This window comes from Epargyreus clarus, unplaced genomic scaffold (assembly GCF_041222505.1).
Source record: "Epargyreus clarus isolate Ecla_fem2 unplaced genomic scaffold, WU_Ecla_fem_2.2 ptg000008l, whole genome shotgun sequence".
In the NCBI taxonomy this organism is placed as follows: domain Eukaryota; kingdom Metazoa; phylum Arthropoda; class Insecta; order Lepidoptera; family Hesperiidae; genus Epargyreus; species Epargyreus clarus.
The window spans coordinates 13,100,192-13,125,255 of record NW_027332216.1 but is presented as its reverse complement, the minus strand read 5'-3'; the positions used below and the strand labels follow the sequence as shown (position 1 = coordinate 13,125,255).

The following is a 25,064-nucleotide window of genomic DNA, read 5'->3' as shown; positions in this document are numbered from 1 at the left end:
TTTTTTAATTAATTCTTACCCTGGTGGTAGGATGCAATCTGAATCAGCTGGCAGAAGTTCAAGTGATACGTTCTTACAAACGCAAGATGGTATATCTGGGTCAGAAGCGTCTAAATATCTGAAAATAAAACGATTAAGGTATTGAGAACTGACGTAGAATATAATCAAAATAAACCATCACGGAACCGTATATCAAATTTAACTATGTAGCACTAAGTATTACTACGACAGTCTTCCATAATAATTCAAGGCTAGAGCTTACTTCAGAGGGTCAGCGCAGACAACATCACAAGTGAGAGTGATCAAAGCATCGCAGGGCACTTGGCAAGCCGCCACACTCGGTGGTACCAGCTGCCCAGCACATGCCCCCGCTTCCACACGATGGGAATCTGATCCGCACCAAAGACCTACCATTTACAAAAGAAACATTACATGAACATTTACACCATATGAACATGACACAAATAATAAATAAAATTTTATTTAAAACAAAAAGGAAATATATCACAGACCTGTGTCTAAACAAAACAAATACAGGTCTGTGAAATATATCGACACAAAATATCGATTTTTGAACGTACTTCTAAGCCGATATCCAACTCCACAGCGCTGTCCAGGAGGCAGCCTGCAAGTAGACCACTCGCCAGCGATCCAGGTGGCCTCACGGGAACGACACGAGCGCGCGACGGGACAGTCACGGGCTTCCTGCAGCGGTCCACAGTTGGGGCCGCCGTGGACGGTGCGTACACGGATTTGTTTGCCGGGATCTGGATAAAAAAAATACTGTAAGAAAGCATAATCTTTGGGCAACAACGAACCAAATCCCCACTGTTTTATCCGTGGTTACTTTTGTTCATCTAGAAATGAATATGAAGCCTGTTTGATATTAGTGCTCACTTCCACTCTTAGAGATCTATATTCAGATATACAACTGAACCTGAAATTCGAAATACCTACTCTTGAGGTTCTCACATTTGTAGATGAACGCAACGAATAAGTAAATCTGCCTTATCACCCCGTTTAGACCTGAACAGCAGCGCTTTACTGCTTTTACTGCTAAAAGTGCTATCTTTGTTTGCTACAAAGGTATGCTGCTAAAGAGGAATGGAAAAGAGCCTTTATTTGCTGATGTTACAGTTATAATTACCACATGTGTTGGGGCAGGGCGACCAGGGCATCCAGGCTTCTACACGACACCCTCGTCGGCAGCGCACCGTACATGCACGTCGCGACGCCGGGCGACGGAGGGGGGCGCAACTGAAGGATAAAACACGATTTTCTCAGTCTAATCTGAGAGATTCAGTTTATTGTAACTTTAAACTGATTAATAGTTTCTCCTCGAAAATGTGATAATTTCTGCGAAAAAATCAAAATTCTAAAAATAAAAATCAACTCAAAACTTGTGAGCTTCAGAAGTCGGATGAATCTTGTTAAATAAGGTTTAGGTGATCCGCTCCATGAGAACCTTCTACTGTTTTTTTTTTTACGATAGAAATCCCGCAAGAGTCGATCCACAAAGTCCTTTCCAGAAAATAAAATAAAGTCGTTGTTGGGAATTAATACAATAATGGTAGGTATGCTAGGTATTGAATAACTTACAGTGCTTCACGAACAACGTCGGCATTGTTCTGGACACACATGACGTCTCTTGTCATTTCGCCTTCTTCAACGCACGGTTCTTCTTCGTCACTCTCATTGTAAGGTTCCCCATCCTAAAATGATATTAATAAACTTTCACAATTTCACTCATCTATGTTTATTGATCAAATCACATTGAAGTCTGCTTTTACTTTTTGCTGCAATGTGAAATTTAAGGTGTAAGGTGTAAGGTACATTACACCTGGCAATATTTATTCTGTTTAGATTTATCTTACCAATAGGTCAGTATAATTGTTGTTAGGCATGTAGTCCTGTCGGCGGCGCTCGCAAGGTCCCCAGGGTGTGGCCAGCCACGAATACGTAGCGCAAGCATGGGTGTTACAGGTTTCGTTTTGGACTAACTGGTCTTCAGTGGGGCATGGCCAGCCGTCTGAAAAAGGCTCATGTTTTATTTTATTGCTTTGAAGATCTTTTTTTTATGGAAGGAAGTCCTTTCGCATGCCGTATCGGACCCAGCCTATATCTCTTTAGAACTCTTTCGCTTAAGATGTCAAAGCACGTGTCGCTGTTGTTTACGCGAGGTCCGCGAGCGAGCGGGCTCAGCACAGAGAGCTGGTCACGACTTATTAAAGACAATAAACAATATGTATAATAAACTTAATTGTCACGTACTTGGCGAGCACGGACGCTAGCATGCTCAGGCGCCCAGCGCTAGCTGCGAGGGCGCGCCGCAGGATGTGAAGGACGGCTTGTCAAATACTATAAAAAACTACATAGTGACGTACTGGGTGAGGCGTGTGCGAGCACATGTCGTTGTCGTGTACGTGAGGGTCGCGGGCGAGCGGGAGCAGCACAAGGCGCAGAGCACGGCCCCCAGCGCGCCCAGGCGGACACCACGCAGTCGCCCGCGCACGCGATGCGGCACCGCTCGCTGCGGGCCGGCGCTCCGCCGCCGCTGCACCATGCACGTTGAGCTTCCTTCTGTAATGAGAGTCACTTTTCTGCTGGGGATTCACGGGACAGTGTCAGGACGTTTGTTTACTTCAGTTGAGAAAAATATATATCTTTTTTATGTTTAAATTATCCTTATGTTATGGAAGACGAGTAAAGTACTCCCAGCTAGGACAAGTCCAACCATCTCAAAGTTACAATTTATTGAATAAATTCATGTTCCATAAATTATTGTTGAAGTTGAAATTACTCGTATTAAAAAGTGACCAAACACTTGAACATTTCTTGACCTCAGATTTTGAATTGGCAATGGGCTGGATAATACTTTTATAAAGAATGTTCACACTCACTCCATCATGTCCAACGCATCTGAGCTCCCTGCTGCGTCTACCAGGTCCACAAGTGGTATGCGGCTGGGTCAGTACACAAGGGCCCCAAGGCAGGGCTTTCCACGAAGCGCAGCGAGGTGTGGTGCAAGTCCTCTTCTCTTCTAGCGGAGGACAAGGTGCTCCGCCCCCTGATGCAGCTGATATCACACGACGACGACGGACACTATAACCTGATAAAAAAATTGCATGTGTCTACTATGCTGAATTACCATAATATCTATTAAGTTCATCAACTATATAGCACATAAATCTTAAGTAACATATATTACTATGTCTTTGATACTGAATGACAAAAGTATAAAACAATACGAACCAGTGGTAGTGAGCTGTTGAACAGGGAAGAGCGGGCAGCCATCAGTGGGCTGGCACGCACCCCATTCGGTCCACTCTCCCACCTCACAATCCCGTGGACACGGCACCTGAACATGCAGTTAATATCATCACCATCACTCTGACAACCAACATACGCTTATAATTTACTGAGTTATATTAACATGTACATATTTAGGTACCCCTATTTTGTATCTTTACAGACCTCATCATTCTTGAAACCCTAAAGTTAGATCTTAGCTTGCAATTGCTAATAATCAATTGTTAAAAATCTGTATACCGACTTAAGTTCTTACTAAAATTTAACCTATGATACTTTAGACTTTTTTAATTAAACGGTCTTTTACACACACACATTACTCTGGAGTTATTTATATCTGAATACTTAATGATTCAGAGTCAGTTCTTACTTCACAAGGCTGAACCAGCGTAGGCATAGGCGCATGACCACATTGAGCAGGGTGCAAGGCTCTTCCATCAGCGCGGACACAAGTAGCCTCTCGTCTTTGCACGCCACCTCCACAGCTCGACGGAGTGTCCTTATCGGACTCGTCAGACTCGTCATCATCTTCATCGTAGATACCGTCGTTGTCATCCGCGTCATCGTCGTCGTCATTAGCTGGTAATGTTAGTGTTTTTTTAGTAAGCTTTAGGTAATAAGAAATCAAGATTAGAAGCAGCAAAATTTTTAAGGATTTTAATATTGTGAAAAGAAGCAAGTTTTAATTTATTTAGTTTTGAGAAAATAAGGAATTTATACCAAAGAGCAGAAAAACTATTAAGCAGGCATGTGAGCATAAAGGTAAACGCGTAAATGCTGATGAAAGGCAAAAATGGAAGACATTGTGTGAACCGTTATAAACTGATTAATGCTTAGGGATAATTGTCTACAATTCCTATTTTCCAGTATAAAATCTTACAAGGTGTAGCAGGAGCAGGCATTTCGATGGCAACACGGCATGGTCCCCATGGGCCGGGAGTCCAATGAGCACTCGCTTCTAACGATGCCGGTCTCACTTCTTCCACGACGTCACACTCCTTGCCACCACCTACAATATCGAAAATTAATGGTGAATACATACAATTGACGAAAATAATATTAAAGATCTTAATTATCGTCCTGAGAAACTATTCTGCCCAACCAACTGGATACTTCTTAACTTGTCCAGGTCTTATCTTATATCATGGTAAAGAAAACATAATAATACAATACTGAGAAAGTTTAGCACTTAAAACGTTGAAACGCAGTCTTTATGATGTTTTCAGATAAATACAAAGTTGTATAAGTTTCTTAGTTGTTGTATACAAATAGAATTCCACAAACTTTTCCTTTATCAAGAACTTGGCCCAGCCTAGCATACTTGTTTATCATTAACTGCACTCAGATAGGAATCTCTGTTCCACATTGTTTCACTGTTTCGAGAAACGCTTTCAGTACGAAGCAGTGTTGAACTTGTTCAACGGCTTTGAACTTCACTTGTATTGTTCTACAAACATTCAGCGCATAATAAGATAAGAGCATTGCCCCAATTGTATTCAGAATTTTACGCTCGGTTCAAATCGTAAACGCGCATATCTGATTCTTTGAAGTGTTTCTTTGTCAAGAAACTTATTGTTGTCCTACACTGTTGCTGGGCACTGATCTTCTCGTAGGATGAGAAGGATTTAGGCCATCGTCCAAGACCTTAGTCAAGTGCGGATTGATAGGCAAATTACAAGTTCTTGCATATTGTAAAGGAATTATTAAGTACAAGTTTTGACGATAAACAAAAATTACTCGAGAAACTTTACATGCTTTAGTTCTCCATTATATGTGAAAATTCTGTTGTAATGTATTCAGTTGTGATAAAAGCATGATCTAAGATAGGATTAATATTCATAAAGAAAAATGTTGGCTGAACCTTTTAACCAAGTTAGTGTTGTGGTAGGCATACCCTTACCAAGTTTACCTTGCACTCAGACATTCTATGAATAAATTCACTGAATAATTGAATAAGAACTAACTAACTATTCATGGAATTCGTGAAAGTCGTCCTTTGTTAATTGTAGTAACTTGTTTGCATACTTATCGCTCAAAAGTTTAGTTTAGTACTTTGTTCAACGGTTCAGAGGACGGCTTGAGGACGAGGTCGTGTCATCCATTTTGTGCAACCTTCATTATATTTGTTATGATTGTAATCATGGCCATAGTCATAGATTAGAAGGTGGTAGAGCCCTTCAAGGGTTGACTATGAAAGCTCCAAGGTCGCATTTACGATTGCTTTAAAAAAAACAATGTTATAATTTGCTTTTACGTGTTTTAAAGGGTATGATATAAGGTGTTCTAACTTACTCTCCAGCCTTAGCAAATCTGTGATTAATTTCAGATTAGCACACCAATTATATTTGGACCAATTATATTGTATTGTTTTTGTTTTGTACATTACCGTAGATATTAAACATTGGCGAAATCGGCTATTTAATAGCAAGTGATGTCATTTATTAGGTATTCAAATTAATTTTCTATATACTAAACATGATAAGTAAAGGTTAACCCGCGCAAGCTGTAACGCCAAGCCGTCATTAATACTTGTCTTGGCTCGGCTCATAACGCCGTCAGGTAAGTAATTGGTGTCAGTCCTCCGAGGATCGCATATTGCTACTTCAGAGAGATAATTATGAATAGTATGTCTCTCTTTCTCTCAGAGCTATGTTTGCTTCACAGCAGCAGTTTAACACGTTCGCTGCGTAAAAAATAACAGTAACTTTCAGCTAGTGCGACGGCAGTCCAAAAATGCATCCACTTGACTTTCTTATTGTGCGTGGCAGGCCTTTTCGACCCGACACCTCTGGGTGGTATTGAAGCCCTATTATCTTAGTCAAGGCGCATTTTACATTATAAATTTTTATACTTTTAAAATCCTCATGAATCACTTGTCTATACATTAGTCCCGCCCCTGGCTCCTCCAAATAGAAAATTAGAAATTAGCAATCAAAAATGTCTGGTCGATAAGGCCCGATACCGCACTAGAGTGTAATTTCTGTAGTGATGGGATAGTAAAAGAAAAGAAAATATCGAGTCATTAATTTTATTAAATTTTAATAAACACAAGCCGAGCCTTTTTAATGTGTTACACATAAGTCAAAAATAGTAATTATAAAGGTAGACCAAAATTTTATATAATTACAAAGATTTTTCTTAGGGATTTCGAAATATGAACCACCGTATTCTTCTTCGTTATCACTATCATTTTCTAGTACTACAAAATAGTACTAGAAAATGCGCCATTGTAACGAAGCTTGCAGGAAACCGAGTAGCGCGAGCGCGTCCTCCTCTCGAAGCTAGCACAACACTACTAGCGGGTCAACGCGTACGCATCTGCACAGTGCGGCAACAGGTCGCGAGCGGTCATCCACCAAAACAGGCCTGCCCCCGCACTGAGATAACTTTTTTTACGTTCTATGCGGCGGAGGTCGAAAAAGGCCTGCCGTAAAAATACCCAAGAAACAGGTTTCGCACTAGCGAGAAAGACCTATTTTTCCTGTGCGCATATTGGTTTGGCACCGCGTCGGGCCGATTGTGGGTGAACCGCAGTGAACGTGTTAAAGAGGTGCACAATGCACATATATTCCTTCTACTTGGGAAAAAAATAACTTAATATTATAAAATTAAGTTTTGTTTTGTACTATTATTACCGTAGATATTAAACATTGGCGAAATCGGCCATTTAATAACATGTTATGTCATTTATTAGGTATTCAAATTAATTTTCTATTTACTAACCATGATAAGTAAAGGTCATTAATACTTGTCTTGGCTCGGCTCATAACGCCGTCAGGTAAGTAATTGGTGTCAGCCCTCCGAGGATCGCATTTCGCGGCCTCAGTGACATCGTTATGACCAGTTTGTCTCTCTTAAATTTAATTAATGCTACAATATTATTGTGTAACAAAGCTAATGTTATCGTCGTTAATAAGAAGCTTGGATATTAACGATATCACATTTTTATAACGTTACATTAAAGTAATAAGTGACTCATTTGATACTACAGTTTAAAAACAGATGCGGGTAGGTGAAGTGGGGACGACACCTTGGCGGCGCTCGAATTAACAGAGAGCGACATTCTGGTCGGAGACTTCAGCAAGAGCAGTCGAATAACGGAGATACTTGTGTAGTTATAATACTTCTAATCACTAGTGTGAACTTACTTACGTATAATTGTTATATCGTTACTCTGTACCGTTTATGTGACTATATTATTACATGACTTCAAGACCTACAAGATGAGTTTGATTTCATCAGAAGTGTACAAGAACCAGCTCACAATCATGGACGGCGATTCGTAAGTACGAACATACTTGACACAGGAATAAAAACCGTGAGTTAAAACATTATTATGTCATATGTGAATTCATCTTGGTAGAATAAGTAAAAATGGGGGTAGATAAATGTCGTTGATGTAAGGGAAAACTCATTTGAATTAAGAAAATGGATAGATTGAGACTAGTAATTCAATGAAATGTTAATACCCTCTGAAAATGATATACTTAAATTTTGTGAACAAACTTTACTCTTATCAAATTACTTGTTAACATTGTAAACTGAGGTGTTTACTTCAAAATAAGTGCATTTTCTGTGAAGAAGTGTCTAAAAGTAATTTTGCAAGGCATTTCTTGTGGTAAATCTGTCCATTTGGTTAAATTCTGTGGTGTAAAAAGTAAATCCTAATTGTTCTAAAGTTACACCTACTTTGAAATATATAGAAATACACGTACTTATGAAAATATTTTAAGGATCTTTAATCTTAAATGTCAGGCTTTATAGATATGGGAACCTAATGGTTGTTAATATAGGCTAATGTACGCCAGAAATTGCATACAGGTTAGATTTGAATTTATTTTTGATAACTTTTAATGTTTCAAACGGGGTTTACGTATATGCGTTTGTTTTTATTGTATGGAAGGGACTATGCGGTAGCAACAAACGCAGTTACAGAGTACAGTATACCTACTTGATATAAGTGACACGTTTATTAAGTTGCAAAATTTTGATTATTCATAATTGTACAGAAATGTATAATATCTACGTGGTACATATTTAACTGCCTGCAAAAAAGTATCACGACCACGGTATTGAGTGGCTGAGTGTACTCAGGAGGGAAATGGTAAATGAGTTTAAGGTTTATTGTTTTTTTTTTTTTTGGATATTAATTGACTATATTTAAAAATAAACTTGCATTCACATCTACATTGTTCACATTTTCATTTTATAAATCAATGAAAGTTTCCTTTTGATTTCATATACTTGATACGTAATTGTTATGAAAGAAGCATACGTACGTTGCCAAATTTAGATTTCCATCAATTCTAGGCGAATTCACGCAGTACTGTGTACTACTGTGTTTTGACTCCCATAAAGTATAAATGCACATTAGTTAATGATCTATAAGAAAACTGAGAAACTTATGCGCAGCGGTCTTTGGAATATTATATATAAAAATATCTCTCTTATCTCCCATTCTACTTCAGACTGACTCACTTATACATAATATTAAATGTCTGTTTTAAATTTAGTATGCAACGTTTCGTTTTGTATTAATATTTCTTTACATCTCGTAATTTTAAATCTTTAAATTTCAATTTGAATTTGACACATTACACGTCCTTTTGGTTTGAAAATTGGGCACTATCAAATACTGGTAAATGAAGTTTGTACCTTAAACGTTGAGACGCTTAGACTATCGATATTATTAATTATGTGAGCCATTTACGAAATGATAAACGGGATCCACTTTGTATGGGATTGAGAATAAATTATTTTAAGTAAAATAATAATAATAATAATAATAAATTGATGCTTTTATAACTTGAGCTTAGTTCTATTTACAAGTTACAGCAATTAAGTTATTATACGTATTAAGTGAGAAACGGTCACTGAAGCCTACATAAATTTAGATAGTCTCTTGTATACCATATTTAAAATGAGTCTTGCCTGCGACTTTGTTCATGTGGAGTCAGAATATAATTTGAATTGCATTTTTAAAACGAGTCTTGCCTGCGACTTTGTTCATGTGGATTCAAAATATAATTTGAATTGCATTTTTAAAACGAGTCTTGCCTGCGACTTTGTTCATGTGGATTCAAAATATAATTTGAATTATACAATGCCCTCTGTCAAGATCACGGAGTACGTTAGTAATTTGGAATTGTCCATTACCTGGTCATGTAATGTTTTTTTAAAAAAAAATGTATACTTTTGACATCGACTTCGTAGTTTTGGTTTTAATGCATTTTCAAATATACAAACCGACAGACAATTTTTCTTTTTCAAATATATTCGATGTAAACACGTGAAGATTTCATTCTTATTATATGTATATCATAGCCAAATGAATAATAATGTAATCAAATAAAAGCATAGGTACATTTCGATGGGATTTTCTTATACAATAATTTACTTTTCATATAAATTTCATACGGTTCACAATTGCGTCATGTCTAGGTTTTCTCTATAGAAACATCGAGCATCTCCTTGAGAGTGTTGGTTGTAAATGATACATATTATATTAATATAATCTATATAGATATTACGCACTAATATAATTTTTATTACAAACTATATAAAAGTCAGGTGAAGCCGAGGCGTTTGAAATATATATAATAAATATGAATTGTTCGGTAATAAGGTGTATCATAAGATAGTTTGACTAACTGTTTGTTTGGCTGGCTGGTATAAAATCATGATCAACTTTAATAGACCTTTTTCAGGTCATAGAAATTTTAGGTTGTGATTGATGAGGAGCCACATGTTATGTAAAACAGTTATAGTTTTAAATCTGACGATCGTGATGAGACAAAATTAGAATCGGACAAGATTATTAAAATCATGTCATGTCATAGGTATTTCAAAATTTTTAAATAAATCTGACCGTTCAAAGTAGGTAAAAATCGAATTCAAATATTCCGTTACATACATACAGGTCAAGTTAATAAAAGCGTGGCAAAAATAAAAGCGTGTTTAAAAAAAATCTTTTATCAGTTGTAGACAGTATAGTTAAATAATGGCCGGTTTCTGAAGTCATTTTTCTTGGTAGGTAGTTTACGAGTGTGTATTCAATAACACTATCCGTTTGATAACTACCTACGGAAAAAAAAAAAATCCGCTTCCGAGGAACTCAATGTAAGACAAGGTCTGTTTAAACTCCGTTTAGATTAACGGACCATTTTAATGTGTTTATTCTTTCCATAACATTATTTGATTTTTTTTTTTAAAAAAACGACGTTTGCGTAAAGTCTAGCAAATCTTCCTTAGTATAATGCATAACTTTTACAGTAAAATAGCCCAAACTATAACTTCCTTATGGGAATCTTAATTTAAAACTTTTGGTGAAATAAAAAAAAAAAAAAAAAAAAAAAGTTAAGTAGTTAAGCCATACACAATTGACAAGTATGTCGCTGACGTGAACGCATGGGTCCTTTGCTTTGTTAATTAAATTTTGAAATTCATGTAATAGTATGTATTATTATAACTGAATATAAATTCAATTTAATGTAATGAAATTTCTTTCTGACTTTCAAAAGTGGGTTATGTGGCCCTACTTTGAAAGAAATAATTTGAATTTGTGATAAATAACGTAAAAAAATTGGGTTCATACAACTTATACGTGTTATATTGTGTGAAATTCATGGTTAGTTTACCATTATTTAGTCTTTAACTTTGATATCATTCATTTCAAATATTCACGATATATTATTATTTTGATACTGCTTCATCAGTTGATAAAAGACGTACATTGGAAAGGCAACTATTTGTATAAAATAACATTGTAATAATTAAAAGAAGTACTAAGTAGTAATAAAATAATTTTATAATAGTATTTTGAGTCGCACAGATTCATTTAGTGGCCAACTATAGATCTATCTATCTATCAGTATAACAGTTATTGAACAGGTTGTTGAGCATTCCGAAATGGACTAATAAGATAAACGTCGTTATTCTGATGCGTAACTTTATCGAATCAATAGTTGTTGGAGATTTAACTATTGGACTTAGAATCCAGACATAAGTAAAGTGGGCAGCTAGATGTTGTCATTACTGTAGGTGTAGGAAACTTTTTTTAGTTTGATTTTTATTTATCTGTAGTTAAGATGGATTAGTGCAGATGCCTCGAGCAGTGTAATGTTCGCGGGTGTCTCTTGGTGATGCATATGGTTGGGTGTATGTATGTATGTATGTTGGGTGGATGTATTACATTGAGTGAATATTGCATTTTTAGAGTAAATTTGAGTTGAGCACTGGCCGAATGTTATCGTAAACAAGGTATAAAAACTGCGGTGATACATGACTAGAGTGATCCTATATGAACATCACCTAGTTTAAACCGTGTGTTTTATTATTTAACAATGGTCTAATGCATTCGCTTCAATACCTGTCGCGCATATGACATTTATGTAAAGAGTCCTTATGAACTATGCCTGCAACAGAAATCCGTGGTGAACACTGTTGGGGCAGATTTATAACCTAGGTAATACACAACTAGTGTGATTCTATATGAACATCACCTAGTTTAAGCCTTGGTTCGGATCAACAGTTCGGGCTTTTTACATGCGAGTCGGTATTGCAAGAAAATGCGTAGAGTTTAAGCCATGTTTTTGATAAACAGTTCGGGCCTCTTACGTGCGAGTCGGTATTACAAGAAAATGTGTAACTCTTCTGGACTTAGGCATTAAACAACTGGTTTTCTTTTGCAGCTCTTGCATCAGACCATACACGATCGAGGACGAACGTGTGAGCAGGACGGCCGAATGTTATCGTCGTTAATAAGAAGCTTGGATATTAACGATATCACATTTTTATAACGTTACATTAAAGTAATAAGTGACTCATTTGATACTACAGTTTAAAAACAGATGCGGGTAGGTGAAGTGGGGACGACACCTTGGCGGCGCTCGAATTAACAGAGAGCGACATTCTGGTCGGAGACTTCAGCAAGAGCAGTCGAATAACGGAGATACTTGTGTAGTTATAATACTTCTAATCACTAGTGTGAACTTACTTACGTATAATTGTTATATCGTTACTCTGTACCGTTTATGTGACTATATTATTACATGACTTCAAGACCTACAAGATGAGTTTGATTTCACTAAGTTGTACACGAAAGCTCCTCGTGTACAACTTAGCTTTGTTTTGATTTAGTTTGTGATTTGGTTATTTAAATGAAATCTTGAGGGTAGATGTAGAAAGTACTTTGTGATTTCATTTAAGATATCAGTTCTAATTGTTATACTCGTATTATATTTCGACTTGATACGGAAGTGATAGAACCATTTGTGACTGTACTCCAGAGACTCAACCACCACACCGATTTCTGCTTAATAGCTGGAAGAGGAGTGTGATGAAGGTAAGACCTATACGAGGGTTTTCAAAGTTAGTCGTTTGTGTAGCTGGCCTTGGGTACGTTCGTAGCAGAGTAGCAGAGTAGATTCATTCCAATTCTATCTGAGGTTGATTTAAGTGTTCATGGGCGGTAACGACTAATTATCAGATTAGATGGACTAAAGGTTTGCTACGCTAAATATATTTGGGTGGCTGTAACATTATTGGTAGGCCGCATAACGTATTAACTTGCTGCTACATTAATACAAACAATACAAACATTTAAATAAGTGGAATATTTTATTACAAAATAGACTGCATGACTTACTTTGCGGCAATTTCATAACTTACTTACTTGCTGCTACGTCACACAAACAATACAGGTATTTAAATAAGTGTAATATTTTACTATAAAATATTTTGCATGACTTACTTTGCGGCAATTTCATAACTTACTTGCTGCTACGTTACACAAACAATACAGGTATTTAAATAGCTTCAATATTTTATTATAAAATAGTTTGCATGAATTACCTTGCGGCAATTTCCGTAGACGCCGGGTGCGCACAAGGGCGCCATCTGGCCGCGGGCGCCACGGCAGCCACTCCGCCAGCGTGCAGTCTTCACGCATCACGCACACACGCGTCGTGCCGATGTTCGACATGCCTGACCCGCAGTACCTGTAGGACTCACATAATGTTAAGGATTTTCTTTTGAACAACATTTTCAATATTTCAGTGCAATATCTATTGTATTATGTTAAAAGAAGTTTAGTTTAGTTATTTAAAGTTTAAAATGTAACAGAAGGGGACGGCACGGATGGGGGCCGGTGACCAATGTATTTGCTATCATAGGTAAATTATTGAATTAATTAATTTATTCTACAATTAAGTTTGGAGATTATAATTTTCTTAACTAATGAATTAACATAGGAAACAGTTCATATAGGAATTTACAGGTTTTCAGATTGCTGTGTAAGATCTTCATAATAATAGGGAAATTAAGAAAATAATGATAAGAATTTTTTTATACATAAAAAGTTGAACTGAGGCTCATAATTGAGATCAATCTTTTGTTGTAGGCATAATTTTCTAAAGCAAATTCATTTTTAAACTAAGTCTGAACCCAATTTAAAAATCAAATCGCCATAAACGATACCATCTGCGGCCGAACGTAACGTATGTTCCATAAATCAAATCCATGCCTGCATAAGAAAGGAATCGATAGGATAATAAAGCGCTCTCCATACGTCGTTATGAAAGCGAGGGTCGACCGTTCCGAATCATAAAGTCAAAAAAGCATTAAACTAGAGTGGCATCCGATCAATAAGGCGACTTGACAATGTGACCCAGTTTGCAAGATGTGGCGTAAAAATGCACGACGCGACTCCCGTTCATCTACTCTCGTGCGGAGATGAATATTAAAACGTTAGACTGCTTCTGGAGATCACCTAAAGACTACGTGACTTGCATTGTACGCATAAGTTTTAGAACTATTTAGTGAAATACGTAGGTTTGCGAAATGTACCTCATATTCGTATCTTCTTTGCTAAAGTATTGTTTCGCATCTTCTAACAGAAAAATAATTAGAATCTTTATTCAGTTTGGATAACAACAATCAACATAAAGATAAAATGTTCAAGCGTACTGAAAGTTGAATATACCTATTTAAGGGCGTCCTAATCGTACTCGTTATTTTCGTATGAAAAAAAAATAGAATTAATATAACAGACCAAAAAATAAAAACCAACTGCAATAGCAATGCATAAAAAAATAATACTATAATATAACACTTTTGTTTCGAATTTTAGTGTGAGTTTCAATGAGACCCAACAAAACTCTATAAAGCAAATTAAGCCATGGAGGAAAAATTATTTATGATCGAATTCCAAAAGTACGTTTATTGCCGTTATGACCGTTATAGAACTTACATAGCTTCGACGAACTGGCCGTCCTTCCTGCGACACTGGACCTGTCGACGCTGTAAGCCCAGGCGTGGAGTGTGTACCAAGGAGTCGCCTTCCAATCGCATGTTAAATCTGGTCAAAAGGATCAAAAACAAAATTCAAAAATGCTTCACTCGTGCCAAATAATAGACACACTCAGCAAGAGCCCCTATTGTGACTAAATGACCTTTTTGGCTACCTAGGCTTTTTATTTTCGTTAAATGACAGAGATTTCAGTAGGGCGCGATTCAGTTTAATCTTAAGAGATAAGTCTCTTCAATTTCTTCACACTTTAAGGTAATCTCTATAGATTACGTTTGACTATTCAAATGCAAATGAGCTGTCTGTTTTATTGGGGCCAGTGACAGTTCTAGACCGGCAGTGATTCCTTAAGTGGGAATACATATGTTTATATGTAGCACTAATAAATCTATTTAGTACAGTATTTTGGTTAAATGACACGGATTTCAAATGAGGCTTAAGTCTTCAAAGAGTAATGCATCAGTGATAGAATGTCAGTGGGATTTCTGTACCCTTACCATGAGTTTTTACGTTTCGACAAATATGACTGTTTTGGTACTTGTTTACGTATTGGCCCATACAATTTCCAAGTTCTGATATAATCCGCTAGGGGTGCTCATTGGAAATAGTATGGGCAAATACGTAAACAAATACCAAAACAGTCATATTTATCGAAACGTATAAACTCATGGTAAGGGTACTGTTCTTTCTGGAGCCAGTTACAGTTCTTGAACGGCAGTGACCTCTCAGCATCAGGCGTACTACACTCCTTTTCGCTATTGCATAAGAAGTTGAATAGGAGAAACATAAAAATTACTTGACATTTTTTAAATTTTTATTATGTAAATGAAGCAGCATGATGACATATATAGAGACTAATGACATCGTTTGATTATCGAAAATAATATTGACGATGAAATTAATTGCAAATGTTGGACATAATTATTTCGATTGGTCGAAGCGTATTTGTGGTAAACAAATCTTGTATCATTAAATTTCATTGCAACCGGACTGCCGCTTGCAATAATTGATGTTCATTATTTTAATTGTATAAATCAATAGTTTATATGGAATGTGTAAATTGGTGATTACGAAATAATAGTATTATCAAAGCTTATTCTACGAGTATGTTTAAATTTAAGGTGATTTTATGTGGCACTGCGGCAAAACCTATTTGTGATGCATATGTGATAGCAGTATGAAACTGGTTGAAGAATACGGTAAGGTAGAGATGCTATAACTTAGTCATATGCCCTAATCCAAGGGCAGCAACACATTCGTGATCGAACTAAGATATGACACTTTGTTGCAGATCTATGGGCAGCAAGGACCACTGAAACTGCAAGTGTTCTAATTTACTATTTTCATTTAATAAAAAATATTTTTCTAATTTTGTTTACACGTGACTTAAAAAAAGATACTTGATTTTATAACCAGCTTACACTAAATGCTACGCTATTTTAAAACCCAAAATTGTCTAGACGCACTGCCGTGCGTCCACGATATTCCAGCGACTACGTCATAACTGATCAAAATTCGTATATGTAATGTACATAATATGTGCCATATGTAAAGTAAGATTACCTTTCAATGATTCTGATGTGCTCTGTATCCGCGACGCACTCAGTCCAACGACCCACGTAGATCGAATACTCTGCGTCATTCATCTCTGCAACAAGAAAATCAAATGTTAGGTACCTATATGTATGTCCCTGTAGTTCCGGGACTAGAATAGGGCTACGGTATCCCCTGCCTGTCGTAGGAGGCGACTAAAAGGGGGCTTCCGGGGTTGCGGGCGGCAAGAGTGGGATCTCGAACCGTCCAGCAAGCGACCCCGGGAAGGATGGCGGTATGTGTGGTCGCATACCGTCGTAAACACTACATGGTGTGGGAGGAGCGAAAACTGCTCCCCCAGGGTAGAGCCCGATCGGGGCATCGCGCTTGGAGGGCTCTGGTTGTGTTCCGTCGGAGATCCCGGAGTTCTCCAAGAACCGTTGAGGACGGCCACCGGGGGGGTTTTAGTGCGGTAAAAATCCCACATAACCCGGCGTCGCTCCCACGTTGTCGGGTACCTTTTGAAGGTTTCCCCCTCGAGAAAAAAAGAAAAAAAAGGTAGCTATATGTATATGTTGAAAGTTCATTGGGATGAGCTTTTGGCAAATGGAGATCTCCCGCTGGGCTAGGTAATCATGTCCGGGGAGCGGCCTTGTATATATGTATAGGTGAAGATGTTGAGAAAACATCTGTGGCGTGATTCAGGACTATCGTGACGTGTCGCACCATCTCTTCACGAATAGCGGGAAGTCGCCATATGTTATTATATACCCTAGCAGTCCTAGCTATTTTTTGAATCAGCGATACGAATTTGGTGATTGATGAAAGCGGTTTTGGTGATTGAAGTTTAAGTAATTGTGATGCAGTATCACGTTTCCAAGATAGCTGCGTTCCGTCGACGCATCGAAAACGTGCGTTTAGCGACTGCATTAATGCTACATCACATTTTTGCGTTTATTTTCTGCATCGAGCATCCAAAAGTAGCTGCAACTGACGCTTAAATGTATGTGGAGAATAGCGTTTGAACGCTACATACATTTACATTCCGAAAAGCTTAATTGTTGAAACTCAATCAGTATTCTTGTCGCGTCCTCCCTATTATCTTCATGTACCCACAGACATCCTCGTGAAAAATTACCATTATACTATTACACTCTGCATATTATTGTTTGGAACTTATTACTTTCGGGAATGAGATCCCCGTCTGTTACTAATATTATACTTTATCTTCTTGTTTTCCAAACTTTAACATTTCATTTTGGTGTACAATAAAGTACTGTATCGTATTTTTTCTATGTGCTTACATATTTATTTGTCCGCACCCAATCAAAGTATTTGCGAAACCGAGAGATCTAATCCCAAGCAACCATTACCCATTATTGTACGTTTGGGTCTATGGGTATCTATAGAGAGTGGGTTTTTCCATACCGCTTTGTTATTGCTATAAGCGAGGACGATAAAAGATAACAAGCTCGCAAAAATAGAGTACGAAAATAGATTTGATACGATTGCTTTCCCCGGAGGTTTCGGGGAAATTCAATGTTGACAATATTGTAAGGTACATACCTACATAATTATAAGTATAGTATACTGTTATTAGTCTCTATTATTTCTCATTTTATCAGTCTATTGTCAATTAAAAAGTCGAAAGTTTTCGGACATACGTAATTCGATAAGAATATCCACCATTAATTTCATTAAATCAATATTTTAGATAAACTCTCACTACTTTTTCAAAAGAAATAATTGATATTTAAGATAAGAAATTAATTATCACTTGCTTAAATGGCGAAGGAAAACATTGGGAGGAAACCTGCATACCTGAGAGATTTATAAAAAAAATATCTCAAAGGTATGTGAAGTCTACCAATACGCCTGCGCGGTGGACTATGGCCTAATCCTTCTCATTCTGAGAGGAGACCCGTGCCCAGCAGTGGGACAATGATGGGTTGATGATAAATTGACATTTGTTTCAACTGTAAATATTTATAGTAGTTTTGTGTAAGCCACATAATCGAAAACAATCAAATATAACAAGGTAACAAAATACACGACACATATATATTCAATCTAACGGCGGTATCGGGGGAATCTACCGTTTCGTTCATGTATATGTATCTGTTTTGAGTCATCCTCTTATCGACTTCGACAGAAAACGGGTAATCGGTATGCGATGGATGCTTATTCCTTATTTACGATTTGCTTGGTATCGGGGCAATATGTTATCATTCATATTGCATCCGGATGTGGCAATATTGCTATGACTGTAAGTTTGCCTGAGATCTCGTTACATTGACAGCAAAATGTTGCCAATATTCTTAGATGTTTTGTTCATTATATGTGTTATTGCTGTTGGCGTGTAAAAAAGATAAAATTAAAAAAGGGTCATGCGATAAATGACTAAATAAAACATTTGATAATAATATATAGTCCTCAAAAACCAAATACTTTCTTTCTATTGGGCACGAGTCTCCTCTCCTTTTGACAGTCATTTAGGTTTTTCACTCAGACTCTACGTCAGACATTAATTAATAAGTGATGAAATTAATTTGTAATACGCACATGTTTGAAAATCCACACATCATAATGATGTAAATATGATGTCGAAACTCGTATGAATTGGCTGTAGATAACTGCTAAATCGCCTTAAAAACTCACTTTAACTCATTTTCGGCGTAAAGCAGTAACCTTTCACAGACTATTTTCCTCTTTAGTAACACCGTTTGTTGTCAGCGTCATAAGTAGTTAAGAAGCGCTGTATTTAGCAGTGCCAACGAAGCACTTTAATGACTAAGCGGCAAGTAGCGCAACAAATGAGGCGTCAGCGAGGTAATTCGATGAGCGCTTCGTGGATTAATTAGTGCTGAACTGTCTCCTGGCTCACCTCTTAAATGTTTAGCGCTTTAAGCGCTGAATGTAAGCCGGTAATTGGTGACGATGTTTAAGCGTCCCCAGCGTAGTCTTGCGTATGAATAGAGTCTACGGCAAGTCTGCGTTTGCTAGGGCACACCTATTTCTATTTATAAGAAGTAGCAATCGTCTACCTAACTTTTAGTTGGGACTTAGTCCAAGAAATACTAGAAAGCTAGCCACTAGCTACTAGAAAGGCAGTTTTATGTCTTTCACAGACATCTTGCTATCTTGAAGGAGTACAAGTGGGAGGAATGCTCTAAATAAGTTTGTATTGTCAGGTTCTTGCAATTACAACGCATTTATGCCTGTAGAAAAGTACCCCTATCGAGCAATAAAGGAGTTCTATCGTCTTTACGATATGGTGTATCAGTAGATTAATTTCCCGGTAACTTAGGGAAAGAATTAAAGGTACAGGGGAGTACAAGGAAAAGGAGGGGCTGATTATCACAAAAAGAAAAATATCCCGTTTCCTGTGTGAAAAAATTCCCTCTGTACATAATTTACAACACTTGCGGCAGAGAGAATTGGTATTCACCCGTTCGGCTTATTTTAATTTCAATTATGTTTCGCTATAAATGGAAATGCGGCGAAAATTTCATTCCCGTTTCCCGAAAATCTACGTAATAGGATTCATTTAATTAATCCCTTTTTATAAAACGTGGTAGTTTAACAGAGATGTTTCATTCACTGAAAGCGTATTTTATTCGGTTCTGTTTTAGTTTTTGGTAAATTGATCTTTATTGCTATGCTTATTTTAATAATTATATTATTATAATTATATTCCCAGTTTGTGACTATCGGTTATTGGTACCTCATTTTAGAAAGGAATTTGTTAATACCTATCATTGACTGCTTTGATAGTTAAACTTAAACTATTTCCATTGAATTACAGCAAGTAAATCTTGCTCGCAACGGACCATTTTCCTAATTCTTAATAGAAGACTTTTGCCTCAAAACTTCTTGAGAATAAAACCTGTTAAAGGCTTTGAGGTGTAAATCACGCTTATAAAAAATGCAATAGCATAGTATAAGTATAAGAGTAGTTGGCATTTAATACAAAACTACAATCAAACTCATTTTTCTTTATTAGTTATATCAAAGAAACCAAGCATAAACACTTATATTTATAAATGCTTTAGTATTTTCCGAGAAAAGAGCAATTTCTGTACTTCGCTTTTCTTTTATGAAAAAGTGTATTGTTGATTAGTCTAGTTAAGAATAAAACAAATTTTAATCAAGGGAAACGGTAGAAGCCATATTGAAAGCGGAGTAGAGTTTCCATAATTACAATTCTTGCAGGACATTCTATTTTAGAATTTTGTAATATATTCCAGTTTAGGAGTATATGTGTAATGAAATGTAGGTATGTTTAACGTATGTCGATAAAAAATCCAAAATTAATAATTTACTTATTTTTGTAACATTTTATAATTTTAATAGTAAATTAAAAAGGTATTTGTGGATTTATACATGAGTTTGCGTTATAAATAAATATTATTAAAAAATCTTTCGATATGTTACGCACTTTTTATATTTTTGTCCTGATTTTGTGGAATTGTATTTGGTTATTCTAACTGGAAGTGAATTAGGGCCGGCATTGAGCGGGATCGAAAGGAAATTAACGAGTCGTTTGTTGAGTTTCTTTAAGATTCCATTAAATTAACGGTCGTCGTCGATAACTCGATTTGGTAAAGTACCTACTCCGTAGCACTTGAAATAAGTGAAGCAAAAGTAAGCGAAGGAAATATTGGCGCTTAGAACTTTCAAGTTGTTATTTCGTAACAAATATTTTATTGATTCTTATTGACAATCAGTAAGTTCTCCTTCAATTACGTAGCGTCAAATTGCGTCTTACGGCATCTCTGACAATTCTATATTCCACTCCATCGCTTTATATTTACATCAATAGACGCTTTCTACACTTACAGCCACACTAGGATTCCCTGTGTCGATGTCCCTGTAGTTCCGGGACCAGAAAAAGACAGGCAGGGGATACCCCTGGGGGAGGGGGGAGGTGGTACCCCTGCCTGTCGTAAGAAGCGACGAAAAGGGGCTTTGGGGTTGAAATACACCAGACAGTGTGGTGATACAAACACACCTGGGCGGAGCCCGACGGGGCAGTGCGCAGAGGACTCCGGTCGCGTTCCTTTGGAGATCCCGGAGTCCTCTACGCAGCGCCGAGGACGGCCACCGGGGGGGTTTTAGTGCGGTAATAGTCCCACATAACCCCGTGTCGCTCCCACGGCAGGTTGAAGGTTTCCCCCTCAAGAAAAAAAAAGGATTCCCTGTGTCGAAGGTGCCTTGGACATACTCAAAGAGGAAGACATATCAACCAAACTCAGAACAGATATCTAAATACATAATTTAGATATCGGTCGGATATCGAACCCGGAACCCTTTGCATCAGAACGATATGGTGACCGTTCCGTTATGCGAGTCTAAAAAAATACTATTCCTCTTATTACGAATGTAATATATAATATAAATAGCGTATTTTACATAATAGGTGACTTAGGGTACGATCATCATTTGTTTGCGAAACTTGACCCAAAGTTTTAGATATGCGCGTCTCGTACGAACGAAGCACTATGAATACGTAAGTTCAATAAAACAAGAGAGACGACATTTCGATAAAAAAAGGTACATTTTCGGAGCGTAGTTTGCGAGATAAGCATGTAAATGTGACGCCGGTAGATAGCAGCGTAAAATCCTCAATGCCGTTCTATCTTCCATCTATCAGGCATTTGCATACAAACCGGGTTTACGTCTAGGATTCTACTTCAAATCCTGGGAACATATTGCGCGCATTTGTTTTACAGCGTAATGTATGTTGGAGGAAGTGTTATAAAAGGATCCGAATGTCCCAACGCTTCTCTTATTCAAGCGATGGTTTAGGTATGTTTAAGTTCTTGCGATTTGTTCTACTCGGCGTTTAGACAGCTAGAATTCTAAAGTATGTAATTTCAAAAGTAGTTATATGCTTTTGCTTTACGCAAATATAGTATCGTGTCTTTAATCCATACGATACGAGTATATTAGTCCAAAAGAGAAGGCTGAAGTGAGTAAACGACGTATATGATTACCTGTTGTTATAGCACTAAATAGAAAGAGATATTTCGGATTTATACTTATTAAGTAGGTATGTATCTATATCAACACATTCGTCATACTAACCTTCCCTTCGATGCTTTTTTCTGCAACTACGCCCGAGCTGAGGTCCGTTGACTAATTACGAGGCTGACGGTGTACATATTTCATTTATTGAGTATTACAAGTGGCCACGACTTGACTGTCTATTTGACAAGTTCTGACAAGTGGATTCAGCGGTTCAATTCTTTGCGTTGGTTAAGTTCATTGAAATCGCAATTTCGTCTTATGTCTTTGCAAACGTATACCTATAATCTTATTTGTTTTTGTTGATCCTACAAAAACAAATAAGATTAATAAAACAAACCAAAACTTTTAGGTTATTGGATTACGAACTTTGAAACGACAATCCGCTGTTTATGTTTCAAACAAACAGTACATTTCCATAACAAAGCGTTTAACATGAAGCGAAGACGGCGCTGGAAAATTTTTCAATGTCGTTCCTATCCGCACCCTATCGATCAGACGCTCATTTGCATATAAACCGTCTGTTTACTAGGATAGTTCAAATCCTTGGATTGTGAACGTGGAACGTATCGCGTACATTTGTTCGCTTTATGCACGGTTTCCCAAAGTGGTACCCCTTGGAGTACGCCAATTAATCGTAGGAGGACGTGACAAAATTTACATACGGAGCTTCTAAGCGCACTTGGGAAATCGAAGTGAAATTGCTTCTAGAATGTACGCAACATAAGATAGAAATAAGCTCATCTAACTAATCAATCAATAACCTACTATGCTTTGAGGGACTTTTATTTTTTTAATAAAATGCTTTATTTTGTCGAAACTCTATAAGTTTAAGAAACGCTCGTAGCCAGTTTATTTAAAGGAGAAAAGGAGATACTGTAACTTAGAGAATGTTATCGGGGTACGTGAAATTATGAGTTTGAGAAACCCTGCCTTAATGTATGTAAAAGGAAGCGTCTGATGTTGCTAAAGTGCAAAGGCGTCTCAAGAGCGCCATTTTCTTCTCATTTTGTTCTTATTTCATACAAGTTATTCCACTTCCTTCTCACCCCACGTTTAGACGCATGAATAACTACCCTAACATTTATGTTAGGTTTTAAATCTTAGTGAGTTGAGAGACAGGTAGCAAGGTAGGTAGACGTGTACATAGGGGTGTCGAAGTTTTTCTATAGAAGTATATTCGTTGCTACTCATGAGGTAAGTAAGTCAGCATCCACAGCATTCCAACAAAACGCAAGAACTTCTTTAAGCTAAAAATAGGCTTTGTGCCAGCTTATTTAAGGTCGGACGGATAGATTGATCGTCATTATAATTTTGTGAGTCACTCGTTTTAATATTTGAAAACGGCGGCATATTTATATTTGCCTTTAAAACGTTCTCTAAAATGTGTGAGCAAGAATTACTCGTATGTACAGAAGCTGGCATTTTGCATGATATTACTATGCTAAATTACTCGTGAAAATATTAAACTGAATTATACTCACACTACCCTGAATAAACTACGTTTTTTTAACTGCGAACACCTCTAAGTAAATTCCAAAATGAATGCAACTGGCTCTCTTTAAGGCTCGTTATATTTAGTTTTTTTGGTCGGTGAAAAGTAATTTCCATATTTTCCGGTGTAAATGAGAATCCTTTTAGACGCGCTGGAAGTTTTTCCGTTATTCCAGACTTAATTACTCGGCTCAAATGGAATGTCTTAAGTTGCTCTGTTGATAAAATAAAATAAACTGCTAAGGACTGGATTTTACTACTAATTTCGAAGATAGCGTAGTTTTATGGTAGTGATAAATTGGAAATAAATACCTTTTATTGCACATAATTATATTATAGATGAAATCTACACGGTGTTATGTAAAAAAGACAAGTATACCAGATATAAAAGACACTAGATATTTCTCTCATAATATCATTATAATTAAATCACGAATCACCAAAACTAATTGTTTAAAACTAGCTGTGTTGCAAACTATAAAAAAGAACTTTATTAGCATCAAAATCTGTCACATCTTTAAATAATAAAAAAGTGTAAATTACTTTTTATTAGCAATCATTTACTGCCAGTTAATATTCCAATTTCAATTATTTAAAGTTTTGTTGTTTTTGTGTGTAAATAACCCAAAACGTATTTATCTTATTCTTTCCATCTAATTTAGGCATCTAAAGTGTAGATTATTCTTTTGGCACAATAATAACTTTATTGTAAGAATTCTGCATTGTTAGAGCATATACGCACTGTTTATTTATAGTTATGCATCCGCAGACATATTATCTGAATGCAATTTACATCTTAATGGCGTCGTCTGGATTTGCGACATAGTGACGTGTGCATGACGTTTGCATGTAATATTTGTGTAAATTCTCGCATGCAAGTTGAGTTTCTGACTTCGTCGTACATCGTGAAGCACTTCTTATGCAAATGTTTAGACAGTCGCATTAAATATAGAACCTCCGTAGTAAGTACGGCTGTCTGGCATATTCCGTATTTTATGCAAATATGAATAAGTATGGCTTGTTATGCATTATTTTCTTGCTGATATAATGTTATAGTTTTTATTTCTTACATTTAAATGATTATAACAGTTTTTTGTTACATCTTTTTTGATATTAGGTACGGTAACTGTGGCGGATATAATTTTATATGTATACCTTTGCTTTATATTCATTTAAATATAAAATATTTTAATGTGAATGTTGTTATATTTTTTCTAAACATTCGTAATGTAAAAGTAATCTCGTAAACATTGTTAAATTCTCTCCGCTTTCGAGAGTACTCGTAAACAAAAACACAAAAATATCTATGGTACCTACCCACTGTACCTATCTAATTTTTTGCAGTAGGTACATTAGGTACGTATCAGTACGGTGTGAAAAAAAATAATATATTGAC

The 25,064-nt window shown here is 36.6% G+C and overlaps 1 protein-coding gene across 1 annotated transcript in view; it reads right to left on the bottom strand.

Moving 5' to 3' along the window:
• LOC140744493 (thrombospondin type-1 domain-containing protein 7A) overlaps nt 1-25,064 on the bottom strand; it is a 196,745-nt gene that overhangs the window by 8,290 nt on the left and 163,391 nt on the right. Inside the window, exons 3-16 of the mRNA XM_073076108.1 lie at nt 16,178-16,262; nt 14,558-14,665; nt 13,162-13,307; nt 4,190-4,318; nt 3,680-3,888; nt 3,253-3,358; nt 2,901-3,109; nt 2,385-2,580; nt 1,875-2,029; nt 1,600-1,712; nt 1,148-1,257; nt 582-767; nt 263-407; nt 20-118 (exon numbers count right to left, since the gene is read on the bottom strand). Of these exons, the coding sequence (XP_072932209.1) occupies nt 20-118; nt 263-407; nt 582-767; nt 1,148-1,257; nt 1,600-1,712; nt 1,875-2,029; nt 2,385-2,580; nt 2,901-3,109; nt 3,253-3,358; nt 3,680-3,888; nt 4,190-4,318; nt 13,162-13,307; nt 14,558-14,665; nt 16,178-16,262 (1,996 nt within the window). The remainder of the gene's footprint in view (nt 1-19; nt 119-262; nt 408-581; nt 768-1,147; nt 1,258-1,599; nt 1,713-1,874; nt 2,030-2,384; nt 2,581-2,900; nt 3,110-3,252; nt 3,359-3,679; nt 3,889-4,189; nt 4,319-13,161; nt 13,308-14,557; nt 14,666-16,177; nt 16,263-25,064) is intronic.